This window comes from Culicoides brevitarsis, chromosome 1, assembly GCF_036172545.1.
Source record: "Culicoides brevitarsis isolate CSIRO-B50_1 chromosome 1, AGI_CSIRO_Cbre_v1, whole genome shotgun sequence".
Taxonomy (NCBI): domain Eukaryota; kingdom Metazoa; phylum Arthropoda; class Insecta; order Diptera; family Ceratopogonidae; genus Culicoides; species Culicoides brevitarsis.
Genome location: NC_087085.1, coordinates 33,905,683 through 33,920,385, shown reverse-complemented (window position 1 = coordinate 33,920,385; position 14,703 = coordinate 33,905,683). Strand labels below are relative to the sequence as shown.

General features: G+C 27.0%; 2 protein-coding genes across 2 annotated transcripts in view; both read left to right on the top strand.

Annotated features, from left to right (window-relative positions):
- LOC134837702 (uncharacterized) overlaps window positions 1–2,829 on the top strand; it is a 29,552-nt gene extending 26,723 nt beyond the window's left edge. Inside the window, exon 2 of the mRNA XM_063853089.1 lies at window positions 2,595–2,829. Within this exon, the coding sequence (XP_063709159.1) occupies window positions 2,595–2,829 (235 nt within the window). The remainder of the gene's footprint in view (window positions 1–2,594) is intronic.
- Window positions 2,830–12,852: 10,023 nt separating this feature from the next.
- Window positions 12,853–14,458, top strand: LOC134837701 (cytochrome P450 4c21-like). Its single transcript, XM_063853088.1, has 2 exons — window positions 12,853–13,009; window positions 13,068–14,458. The coding sequence occupies exons 1-2, from the start codon at window positions 12,853–12,855 to the stop codon at window positions 14,456–14,458; spliced, it is 1,548 nt and encodes a 515-aa protein (XP_063709158.1).
- Window positions 14,459–14,703: the final 245 nt, after the last annotated feature.

Sequence of the window (14,703 nt, the reverse complement as noted above, 5' to 3'; positions counted from 1 at the left end):
AACTTCTACTGTCGTTAAGGATTTAATTGACACTAATTCACACCACATTAGCATACGTGTCCCATGCAAAAAATGAGGCAAAACGAACAATACCGGTCTGTGCTACAGATTTTTTGATCAATTGAATAAATTTTTGTTAGATTTTCTCACACATTCCCAACTTTAGAGGTACAAGTGTAAAATAATCTGCAAATATATATATTTCAACATATTAACCGTATTAAAATTAGTTAAGGTAATTTGTAATAAATTTCAAATTTTATTATGTTATACAAATATCTTTTGCATTCATTCATGGCTATATGCGTATCTCTCATAAAATTATACGAAAAAACGTGATTTCATACAATTTATAAAATATAAAGGAAAAAATAGCCGCCTATACATGTGAGATGTGCGAAGAATTTTCTTTATGTGCAACATTATTTTTTAACTTGAGCGAGCCACGTATCGTTTTTTACTTAATGCATTGCACTTTATATTATTTTTAACGAAACAAGAGGAAGATAAGGTGAATAAAGACATTAAATGCGTTAAACTCCTACGCCTTGCATTACTTTGTAAGCCGTATCTACATAAAATTCACAGAAGAAGATTGAAAACTGAGTAAAATTTATTTTATTAAATTAATTTAACAGCAAAGAAAAATCCACAGTTAGATAAATATCGGAGATTGTTATTTTTTATTATTATTAAGTAGTGCATAATAAACCAATAATTTACTTCTCGCACCATATTATTTCACAAAATATTCAATTTCAGTGACAAATTATTACAAGCGCCTTGACTATATGGCACAACTTCAGTGATACAGAAAGTATATCGTGATGTGTGGTGAAGAGTGACACGTTACATTTTAATCTAAAAATGGACATTTTCAATAAAAATTATAAATAAATGGTTAAAAGTTGCTTAGAAAGGGAACATTTCAACCATAAAAAATTTGTAAGATGATATAATATTAAAATGTATCAATAATAAATCGTATAATTTGTAAAAACTTTTATAGAAATATAGGTTAAAATTTTTTTTATGGAGTGACTTGAACTAAAATGACGCAGATGACACTCATTTACAAGATTTTTTATAAAAGAAGGGAAAATAAATATTAAAAAAATAAAGATTAAATTTTTAATAGTTTTTAATGATTTTTAATGGTTATCAGCATTAAAAGCTTAACTATATATTTATATTTTTATCGTAAAGAGAAGACAATCACTATTTCAAGGTCGATAATAAGTTCATTTTAAATCGTTTTCATATTAATAAATGTATCGTAAACAAGATTTTTAATTATTTAAAGGTTAAGGTATTAACAAATTTTATTAAATGAACAATTTTTTATAGATTTTAATTTAAAAGTTTTTTTTTTGTATAAATTTAAGTTAAAAAATTTATAGAATTTATTTTAATGTTAAATAGTTTAAAAAGTTTTTTAAAAATGTTTTTTATAAAAACAATTTATTTATTAATAAAATAATAATTATAATAATTATTTAGTTTTTTAATAAAATTATTTTTTTTTATTTTTAATTTTTATTTATTTTAATATTTTATTTTTTATAACATAATTAATTTATAATGTTTAAATTAAAAAAAAAACTTTCATTTTTAATGACTTTTGTCTGGTTTTGTCTGTCACCATTAAAAAATAATTTTCTTTAAAAAATTTTGTTTGTCATAAAAAAAAATATTTAAACATAATTTTACCTCATAAACAATGAAAAAATCTTAATTTTCTCAGAAAAAATTATTTAAATTAATTTTTAATAACTTTTTTTTATGTTTTTGAATATTAAAAGCCGTTAAACACTCTCGTAAATTATTTTTTTCTCAAAAAAAGCAATTTTTTAACGTTTATTAAACTATCATCATCATCATATAAATAATAAACTGAACATTAATTATAGTTCATTCACATTTACGCGCGTTCGAGACCCATCGCAAAAAAGAGGCATTTATTCAAGAATGCAGTTTTTTTTTCGCTTGATAATATTTATAAGTAATGTTTAATAACAATCATAATAATGTTCTGTCCAATATGTTACAAAAGTGCAGTTACCTGACCTAAACTGCACTTTAAGATTCTTTCATCATCATCAACAGCATCTCGGTTCTGTTCTAATTCCCGAACATCTTGTACGTGATGTGAGTGTTCTCCACGGCATCCAAAGACAGTTAAATGATCTTTATGATCCCGAACGTAGTGCCCTAATATCATCTTCGTCTCTGCGTAATCAAGTACCGATTTAATGTTTTCTTTTAGCGCAATAAATGTTAAATGCTTCCGCATGACTGACTCGAACAACCAACAATTATCATTTTTATTATTATTAATTTAAATCGTCTTCGTTTGTGATGCAGCCGGCACATATGCAAATAAAGCTCGTCGAACACTACTGAAAATCGCGTCACAACCCGTTCCAAACAACTTTTCAACATTATTAATTAACTGGATATTTTAAGTCATAAATTACCCAAAGTGACAAATGTCTTGACAATCTTCTTCCTTGAGTTTGCAAATTTTTTTTTTTTTTTTCGTTTTATTTGTTCAATGATTTCATTAATTTTTTTTTAATTTTTTTTCTTTTCAGATATATTACACCAAATTCAACGTTACCACAAGTGATAGCTCCCCCGCCAAATAAGCCGCAATCCGCTGGATCAAAGTTAACGGAGAAAATTCGGGATCTCGCGACATCAGCTGGACTAATATCGGCAAAGCCACGCCCGCCATTGAAGCCGGTGATAAAAACGCGGGGATCGAGTCAAACGGAATACCCGAAGAAGGTGACATTTAGTGCGTTTGCCACAGTGCAAGTTGTGTAATGAGTTAAAGTTATCCAAAATTGAACTATATTAGTTAAGTTTAAGAAAAAATATGAGAGATGAAAGATTGCTTTTTTTATTTGAGAAGAAAGAAAATGTTTTATTTCCAAGAAAAGAGAAATAATTACCATTTTTAGTCGAGTATTAGACGATTAGAGTTACTTATTGAACAAAATATTACAAAAACTTAGATTAAGAATTACGAGTTTTTATTAAATTATTAAAGTTGAAAAAGATTTAATTGATTTTTTGAATACTTTAATAGACTAAAAATAATTATTTTGAAAAGAAAATATATTTTTTAATCAAGATCAAATAAATTTTAATTCAAAATTAACTTAACTGAACTTTTAACCGTACAAAAATATAATACAAAGTGCCAAAAACAATAAATTATCGATTAAAACTGTTTCAACTTTAATAATTTACACAAAAAGAACTCTTATAAGCTTAAATTATACGCGAAATCGCATAAAACTGAAAATTAATACCAATGGCTAGAATTAAGGAAGCTCAAACTTATAAATTTACACGTAATTTCTTATCTTTATTCTCTTCTTACAATAAAAACAAATAATTTACACAAAAATATCTATTAGAAAATATCGGAATAATCATAAAAATTGTAAGTAATTATACTTTTATCAACCAGGCCCAATGAATACTCAAACTTTTGATAGCTATCTACTTCTATTAACTAAAAAATATTATTTTATTATATTAGTAGACATCATAGAAATTACAAATCTGCTTGAAAAAATAATCTTACACAATGTTACAATAAAAAAAAATCGTAGAAGAGTTACAACATTAATTAATAAAAAAAAATTGTCGTAAATGAACAAACTGTAACAAATAAAAACATGCATACCATTATTACTTAATAACAAAAAAAATATACAAAATAATAATAATTAAAATATTTGTTTCAAGTTTGTACCTTGTTTATGTTTAATGAGGGCAAACACTAAAATAACACCTTGTAATAATAAAAAAAATATAACAAAAAATATATATGACGCTTATGTATGAAAAAAAAATTAAAAAAAAAATTATTCAATATCACGTATTATTTTGCTATATTTTGTGTATCAATTATTTGTTAATTAATAAAAATTAAAATATATACCATAAATAATGCATTAAAAAATAAATCAGATATAACCTTAAAAATAATAATATTATTTTTTTATAATAAAATATTTAGTTTGAAATTAATGTTGTGAAAAAAATATAAAAAAAAATAATAAAGTCCTTATAATTTTAGAAAATTTATAAATAAAATATTATAAAATATAAGAAAATGTATTATTTTAGTGTAAATTTGTGAGCAATATAAAAAAAGTCAGATTTTGTAATAATAATTAAATATAAAAATAGAACATAATATAAAAATATATGATAATAATATATGATTGTACATAAAAAGTCAATAAATGATGATGAGTGAATCTAACATAACTTTGATTTTTAATTGAATAAATTTCATAAATGATGAAAAAGTAAGATTATAACTAAAATATTAATTTTCAAAGGTTTTTTCTAATCTTTTACATTAAAAAAGATTGAAAGGTATGTTAAAAACGTTGATTTACTAACAACCTTTTTATCATTAACATTAACTACTCTAATCTTGATCGAATAAAAAATTTTCCAGACAACAATTTCTTTCTCTTCTTCTTTCGATATTCTTTGATACCTCGGAGATGTTGTTGTTGATGATGATGATGAGAAGAAGAAAATCAACGATTATCATTCACATTTCTGATAAATTGTAAATACTTTCTCTCATACATTTATTACCATAAATCATCGTTCATGCACGTCGTCGTCGGAGTTGTTGCAATTCTGCAAGTAAGTATATAAATTTATACATTTAACGTCTGCTGACTGATAAAGTGGACTTACAAGGTGCGTCGTTGACTAACTTTGCGCAGAAAGGTTACTGCCATGCCAGGCAAAAAACCTGTTTAATATTTTTCTTTTATTTTTTAACGCTGCTGATCGCTACACTTTTATTTTTTATTAAGAAATGTCCCAATTTGGTGTCAAAGACAAGACATGTCGCGCGATCGATTGTGATTTTTTTGAACTTTTTATCGGTTTTTGTCGAGAGGAAGAAAACTGAAAGTCGCACCTTTTGTGCGTTGTTTTTTTTTATTTTTTAATAAAAATATGAAATATTAAAAATAATATTTTTCAAATAAATTGACCACGTTACGAAAAAAATAAAATCAGAGGCGGTCATTTACACTCACTTTTAATTTTTTTTCTTCTTTGTTTCGAATTTCATTAACACCAAAGTCGATACGCGAAGTTTGCGATGTAATAATAAGAAGAAAAAAAAGAAAGAAATGTGCGAAAGGAAAAATATGGGTTCCAACTAGTCTATCGTCGTGTACATATATGAGCGAAAGTGATTTACTCACAACAAGAAAAAAAAATACAATCTCGCGTCTCTATCTGATATTTACTTTTTTTTATTGACTAAAATATTGTTGCGAGACTTTTGCATGAATGATTCGAAGAAATAATAAAAGCAGGTTTTGTCGGCATTTTCTGTCCATATGTAGGTACACATGCAATGCCGCCCAGACAGACATCGAGGTGCTACACTTTTAAATATTTCTCTAATAATAATTATTATCTTTTTTATAAGACTTTGTTTTAAATAACATTCGCATGCAGATAAAGTCGTTGATCCCTAACGTTAAGTGCGTACACGACATCGCAGATTTCATGCGTGATAGGCTGGTCCAATTTTTTTCATAACTTTTTTCTACATTTAAGATGTCTTAAATTTTTATAAGGCAAAAAAAAATAAAAATTTTATGAAAAATTTTAATTTTTTTTAAATTTTTCTATAATTTTTCAACGAAAATTAAAAAAAAAATTACAAAGATTTTTTTTATCTAATAATGTTTTTTACAAAATAATTTACTGAACTTAATTTTAATTATTTTAAAATTATTTTTTATGAACTGTGCAGCTTGAATTATTTAAAATATTTAAAATAAATTATTAAAAATTTAAAATATTTTTAAAAAAAAATATTAAAAATTTAAAATATTTAAAAAAAAATATTAAATATTTAAAATTAAAAAAAAAATTATAAAATGTCAAAAATTATTTAAATGCGAACTGTCAGCAAAAACACACGGCAAACTAGAAAACCAAGAAACGGATTCATCGCTCATCACTACCAACCGAGGTACCAACCAACGATGACATCAGCGACGCAACCATCATTGGCCGACATCCTGAAGGCATCAACATCGCAACAATCATCGGAACTCTTTTCACCCGCCGAGTTACTGAAAATTTTCACCGAAATTATAGTTATTTTATGTAAAAAAAAAATTTTTTCTTCAAAACTATTTAATAAAATTGAAAAAATGAAATATTTAAAAATATTTTAAAAAAAATAATTAAATAAAAATTAAAAATAATAAAAAAATATAAGATATCAAAAATCATTTTAATGTAAAAAAAAATTTTAAAAACTTCGAAAAATAAAACAAAAAAATTTTCCATAATCTTGAACGAAATTTGGAGTCGCCTTAACACAAAATAAAAAAAAAAATTGATAGAAGAAAAGTGAAATGTGATGCTGACTTGCCATTTTTTTTGTCTTTTTCGCGTTACCTGCGTTACGCATTCGCTAGGCACGAAGATTAATTTTCGAGTTCATTGAACGTAAATTAACCATTAAATGTCATCCAAATAAAAAATCACTAAATTTTTGAGCCATATTATCCGTTGAAATTTCAACAAAACCCACATAATCTCTTTCAAAGTGATTTTTACTTTTTATTATTCACGCCACACTCGCTCATATTATATCACTTACAAGCAAACTCCAGTCGAGAGTCGCGAAGAAAGAAAAAAAAAGTTGGATAAAATTCTCTCATGTCAGTTACAAAATTCAATTACGATACAATTTTTTTCCGATATTATTTATATTTTTATTTTACTTATATAGACATGTTGTTGTTGTTGTGTCGTACATATTAAAATAGTTTTAATACTCTAATGAATGAACGAGCGACGAATGAATGAAATGTGTGATTAAATCTGAATCACAATAAAAAAAAATAGTGCATTTAGTTGGAGAGAGAGAGAAAAAAACTGTTATAATGTCCCAAGAAAATGCTTTTACTTTTAAAGCTGAAAAAAAATAATTAAAGCGAGATACTTATTACGACAAACACGGGGAAAAACGTACAATTATTTAATTATGCATATTATATTAACATGCTGATTATTTTATATTATAAAGATTATTGCGGTGAATGAAAAAAGTGCTTACGTTATTGTAAGATTTTTGCACAAATGAATGATTAAACGGTAACAATGTTATATTATTATTATTATTTATTTTATGATTGAAAGAAAATTAACGACTATGTAATTTTTTTATTGTTGTTTCGTTATCATAACTGTCGTTACAGATTAAAATTACGAAAATTCTTAAGAATTTTTCCTTTTATTTTGAAAATGTAAGTTAAGTTCAAAATTTAAAATTTTTATACTTTTTACAAATTTTTAACAAATTAGTTATATATTAAAGTAATAAAATAACTAAAATAAAATAGTTCATACAAATTTTTTCAATTTTTTACAAATTTTAGTGAGAAATGTACAATTTTAGAAGAAGAAAAAAAATATGATTACTTAATATTATTATTTAACATAAAAAGCAAAATTCTAATTTTATATAACACTCAATGTTTAATTTTAATTTTCATAAATTAATATAAAATAAAATAAATTAAGTTGAATAAATCAATTTTAATTTAATTTTTAAATTTTTCAGATTTTTTTTGTTTTTTTTTACAAATTAATAGGTCATTGGAAAATTTTAGAGCAATTTTTTAAAATGTTTCTCAATATTTGTATGTTTAATAGATTTTTAAGGGGTTAATAAGAAAATATGTAATAGTTATTATTTTATTTTTATTACCGTAATGTAGATAATTCTTATGGAAAAAAATAATCCGTTCTATTAACGAAAATAGGTTTTAAAATTCGTTCTATTAACATTTTTACGAAAAACTTTTGAATTTTTAACGAAATTTCGCAATTTTTTAATATTTTTAACAAATTTTTTGAGAATGAATTATTTTAATGAATTTTTATTAACTTATCTTTTGATTTTATGAAAAATAATTTAAAATTTGTGTAAAAAATTGCTAAAAAAAATCCGAAAATTAATGGAAAAATTTAGTTTTATTAATTTCAAAATTGATGTTCCATTAATTATTAGCATTTTTTGAATTCGTAACGGATTTTTTCCATTAGAACTATCTACATTACGGTATTATTTTATTTTTATTTTATTTTATTTTTTTTAATTTTTTAAATAGTATTTAAGTATTTTTTAAGTATTCAAGAGTTTTTGTAAACTTTAAAACAATTTTTAAAAAGATAATTTTCTAACGATTTCTTTAAAATTATTTTCATTTTTATCTTCAAACTTATTTAAAAACTGCAAAAATTAAAAAAAAAATAGTCTTTAAAAAATTTTTGAGTTGTTTAAGATAACTTAATTATCTTATTTATTGTTATTCACAACAAAAAAAAAAAGATAAAATTGTCGCTTTCAACGCCTTTGTTTGTAAATAAAAGTCAATTTCAAGTCAATCCGGAAGATAATTTTTCTACCTTCACTCATTCACACACAAAACTCACGAATGCAAAAAATTGACCTACATCTTATTTTAATGAGTGGCATACTAATGGCTCATTAATTATCACTTTTAACACAGAAACCAAATAAAAACACAAAAGTAGGAAATAAAAATAGCAAAAAATTAATAATAAAAGAGAATTAAAACAAAAGCAGAGGAAAGAAGAAAACAAATAAGGAAAGTGATAGTGAATTATACAAATTTTATTGATTTCTTCTTTCGTACAAATCTCTATATTTTCAACACATGATGATGTGATGTGATGCTGCCAATAAACTGACACACAACTCATATCAGATCGTTAATTGGGTCAAAAATTGCATCGACAAACAATACGAAGAGCGAACATGCGATCATCAACCTTTTGCACACGCAAATTTCACCCCATAACAAGAAATTGCGAATAAATCACACACAATTTCTACGAGTTGCAATAAAAACATCATTTTCATCATCATCATCACGAAAGATGTCTCGGAATTTTTTTTTATAATTTTACTTCAAGTCGCAGTTCAGGTTTTTTTTTCGATGGAATTTTCATGCGCGCTGTCCTTTTACTTTCTTTAGCAGCGAGCGAAAAAAAAAGAAGAAAAAAGTACTTGTTTGCACACATTTTTATTCAATTTTTGCTTGCTTGCACATTGGCAACTTTCATCATTTATCATGCGATGTGTGTGCAACATGTTGCTTCTTAATTACTTTCATCTTCTTTTATGCTTTCCTGTTTTTATTTTTTTTTGCATCTGCATTTTTTCAACGCAATGATTGATCTCGTCTTTTTATCGCGCATCGAAAGTCAGTAAATTATCACGTTTTTGGTGCTCTAGACCTTGAAATGCATGCAATTTTCGGCCAAACTTCAAACAATGGAGTTCCCATCGTCAAAAAAATAAAAGTTTTTTTACAAAAATTAAATTTCCAAATTAAATTGTGGATCATTATTATGTCTCTCTTGTTCTCTACGGAGCTGAAAAGTCGAGAAAACACGATGTTTTTAAACAATTAACGAACACTTTTGTTTTCAAATAAAATTATGGATTAAAATTTTTTTATATGGACCCGAATTGGCGTAAATTTTACATTCTTGACAGTTTTTACTAAAAAAAAAAAAAAATAATGAAGAAAGTTGTGGGAATTTTTTTTTTCATTCAAAAAACGAAAAAAAAAAACAACTTTTTGATAAATGTCATCAGCTGACGTGCGATTATAGACCGACGAACTGCCAAGTCGTACATAATTATGTCGTTAATTTAATATTCATTGTTTTTATGATTGTCTCTCGCAGTTGTTTGTTTGGTCTATGGAGGCATGTCAAGCCCGAAATTTAGTAGGCTTTGCATAATTTATTCTCGCAAGTGGCATTTAAAGTAATAAATAAAGACATTAGCGATAATTTAGTAGTGCGAATTTTTGAAAAAGCTTTAAAATAATTTGAGATAATCTTTTTTTTATTTTATTTTTTAGGTGATAAGCTCGTTTTGCATGGATTTTGATATAATTTCTGTAGAATCGTCCTCCAGGAAGATGTCTGAAAAGAAAAAAGATGAAAAAAGGTCATCGGAAGAAGTACTGATGGTTATGATAGAAGAAGAAGAGCAAGACATTCATGAAAAAGAGTCGTCTGAAGAGATTTATTTGGAGGAAATTGTTGAAAAAATATCTTCTGAGAACGAAAATTTGTCGGAAAGTGATCTAAATTTAGGAATTTTGAGAGAAAGTTATGATCAAAGTCTATATGAAGACTTTTCAAGAGCTTCTGAGTCACAAAACGAGCTAAATTTAGGAGTAATGGACATCGATGTCACACAAAAAAGCGTTAATGAAAGCATTCGAAGCAGTTTTCAGGAAGTTACAAGTGCAGAAAGGCTGAAACACGTCAAATTTGCAGCAAAAAATCCTTCCATCATCCCCGTTGATGATCTTAACATGTCACTTTCTGCCCTATATGCCGATAAAACGCAAGAAATTGACGTTACTGATCTCAATTTAAGTCTCAACTCACCAAATTCTTCCATGAAAACCAATTTTTCGGCCCTCAACGAGACTTTTGAGCAAGATATTGACGACATCATATCATCTCTTAATGATTTTCAATTAGATCTCGTACCAACTACTGTTCGTTCTTGGATTTCTGGCTTCCGATTCATGCCTCCTGATATGTTTCCGCTACGTAATGAGCTTATGATGACTTTAAAGAACCAAATTACTACTCGGAAATTCGATTTGCCGTTCACGATGCCTTTTGACATGAACGATCTCAAACGTAAAATGCTAATTGCAGGACGTCAACAAGTTGCGAGCACCCCAAAGAAGCCGCATGAACGATTAGCATCCAAAATTGAAAGTGATCGAGAGCACCAAATACGACAACAATCAATTTTTATCGAAAATCACAAATTTTATCGAAAGATGTTGAAGCCCCGTGAAGGAATCGTCATCTATGGAGCGTGCTTTAGTCGTCCAAACTAACTTCCCATGCACGAAAACTTCACTATTTGTCATCATTAACCGCATCGATGCTTCCTAAACATTTTCGTGTCTTCATAAAATTCAATAAATTTCAATGCAACGCGGAAAAATTGTGTTTGTGCGGTACTTTTGGTGCAAAAAAAAGGAAAAACCGCATGATAATATGGCACCATACATGCAACTTTCACTTGCGAAAACATGACAATCATGCATTTGTCATCATTTCACATACGAAAAAGATGCAAATTGAAAGATGCGCCACGGTAATTGCTCATGTAATGATTAAATTACCGCGAATTTCTATGTAAAGGTCATTGTAAAAGTGTCGTCTTCGCATCTCTCTATGCACATTTGCGAAAAAAAAAAATTTTGTTTTGCTTGGATGGTGGGAAGAAACATGTAATTTTTTATGTAAGATTATAATGATGGAGATTTGAATTGCATATGAGGAAGACGAGAAAGAAAAAAATAGACAAAACAAGAAGGAAATGTAAGTTTGCACTTTTACTTTCGGAAAATAATTTGTGGTTATGTACTTTTGCGGTTTTCGATCGTTATTTATGGCTTCTGTTCAATTTTTGTTGTGTTAGATAAAGATTCATCGTTTTTCGCGTTCGAACGGTAATTGAATGTTCATGTTGTGCGCGTCGTGTTACAAAAGTTCTGGATATGAAGAAGAAATGGGAAAAAAAGAAGAACGGAAAATAAGTCGAGTAACAGCACGATTTGTACATTAATGATCAATAATAATAAAATAACAATTTTTTGTGAAAGGTGTTTATTTTAAATTAATTTAACTTTTGTGAGATATGAATTGGATAAACACGCGCACGTGAACTTGCTTGATTTGAGTTAAAAATGTTCTTTAAATGTTTTTAAATTACGGAAGGAACGTTATCTTTTTATTTGAAAATAACTAACTGCATTTATTTTTTTATTTTCTGTTATTTTTGATACAAAAAAACATATTTTTCATTTGAGTTCTGTTAGTTTTTGTAAAAAAAATTTAAAAGATCGTTGAAAAAATTAAATTGGAATGCCTTATTAATTTTTTATGAGAATTTTTGATTTTTTTCTACATACGACTTATTTTTTCTAATTTTTATATTAAATTTAAATTAAATAAATTTTTATAAATAATTAAATTATTTATTTTTTATTTTATTTTATTTTTATTTAATTATTTTTTTAAATAAAAAATTTTGAAGCGAAATAAACACTTAAAAATTTCCTAATGAGCAAACAATTTTTTTATTAAAAAATATAAAATTTAATTTTTAATTTAAAGATTTATTTTTAAAAATATCAGAAAAAAATCCTTATATTAATTTAATTTAATTAATTAAATTTTAAAAAATTTATTAAATTATTAAAAAAATATTAAAATTTATTTACATTATCATTAAAATAAACGACTGAAATCGAAGAACGAATAAACTAAAATTAATTGCATACTTTCAGGCAAAAAGAAATATAGGGTGCCTATTTTGGATGTATTTTTTTTATTTCATTTACCTAATTTTTTTTATTTTTTTTTTTCAATTTTCATGACTCTCATAAAAATTTTATTTTTTTTTATTTTTATGGTTGCAATTTAATTTAATATTGAACTGCATATTTTCAGATAAAAAAATGTCAGTATGCCAAAAATTGTATAAATTTTTATTATGCAATACTCTTTGTTGATTTTTATTTGATATTTATTCAAAAATCGGAAGAAAGTGACATAAAAACCAGTTTTTTTTACAAATTTTAGCAAATTTTTTCTATGCAATTTATTGAACTTCACATTGATCCGCATTCGGCAAATAGTTTTCGATCGAGTAACAACGAAAAGGACTTTCTTCTTCAAAAATCATAAGAAATGGATATAATTACTGCAATATTACTCCTAATATGCATTGTGGCATTACTTTATTGGAAATATCGTCAAATAATTAAATGGGCAGACGTCATTCCGGGATATGAAGAGCCTTTTTCTGAAAAACCTTCTGTTAAAGCGTTATTTGCTTCTCGAGAACGTAAGAAAATTTATTTTTATCTAATTTTCAATGCATTAAAAAATAATTTTAATTACAGGGCGCATGGAATTAACGATGGAAAGAGCAACGAAGTATCCAAGAATTTACCGAATATACTTCGATTTGTGGCCAAAAGTGATGTTAACGGATCCAGAATTGGTCAAAGTAGCCTTAACTTCGACAAAATGTCTCAAAAAGCCGGATTTTTATAGATTTTTCGGATGGGGAGCCGGATTAGTGACAGCTCCTGTTGATTCTTGGAAAGTTCATCGAAAACTTTTGAATCCCGCCTTTGGAGTTGGTGCTGTGCACTCGTTTATTCCCGTTTTTGATCAATGCAGCAAGGAATTTGCGAAAATTCTCGAACCGCATATTGATGGAAAGGAGTTCGATTTACTGGATTATTCCGTTAAAGCGACTTTGGACAGTATTTGCGCTACTTCGTTTGGAGTTAAGGTCGACGCACAAAAGAAAAAGTTGGAATTTAACAAATATTTACAGCGAGTGCATGAAATTGTTGCCATGCGAGTGACAAAAATCCAATTACGACCTGATTTTGTCTTCCGTTTCACGAAATATTTCAAAGAAAATATTCATGTGCGGAACGAATGCATAAAATTTGGCGATAAACTCATCGAACAACGAAAATCCATGATAAAAAACGATCAAAAATTGGAAATTTGCGAAGAAAATGACGATGACATCCCACAAAAACCCAAAATTTTCGTCGATCATCTGCTAAAAGGCGACGGATGTCACTTCACCGAGTCCGAAATCCGTGATCATGTCTTCACAACAATTTCCGCGGGAAACGAGACAACCGCTTTAGCAATTGCCAACACAATTCTCTTCATTGCCATTCATCCAGACATCCAAGAGCGCCTCGTCGAAGAGCTTCAACAAGTTTTCTACGACGAATCCATCGAAATTGACATCGATCAACTCTCAAAACTGAAATACATGGAAATGGTACTGAAGGAAGTGCTTCGATTGTGTCCCAGTGTTCCCGCATGGGCACGCGAAACAACTGACGACATGTACATCGACGGATATCGGATACCAAAAGGCACGGAAATGATTTTTGTTGGATACGCAATTCATCGACGCAAGGAAGATTGGGGTCCAGATCCGGGCAAATTCGATCCAGATAGATTTTTACCCGAGAATTCGGCGAATCGACATCCTTATAGCTATTTACCGTTCTCCGCGGGCAGCAGAAATTGCATTGGAAAGCGATATGCGATGATTTCGTTGAAAATTATGCTGACAAATCTACTGATGAGCTATAAATTCAAAACTTCGCTCAAATGGAGTGACATTAAATGGAAGATGGATATTCATTTGCACATTACAAAGCCCCATTCAGTGTCAATTGAGAAGCGGGAATTCTTTACTCCTGTTCAAAATATATTTGAAAAATATCAAAATAGATTTTGCGTTGAAAGATAGTGATTTTTGTTCGGATTTTAGTGTATTTTATATGAATTAATAAATTATATAATAAAAAATATTTTTAAAAAATGTGTCAGTAGTAAAAATTCAAATTTCCGAAAGTTATTTAATATTTGAATGAAACAAGTGGATTGTTTTGCATCATGAATCATTGAGTAAAAAGTATTTTTTTTTACAAAAATTATTAGGCCTCATAACGCTTTTTAATTTTTTATTCGAAAAATCGTTATGGAGCAAATGTT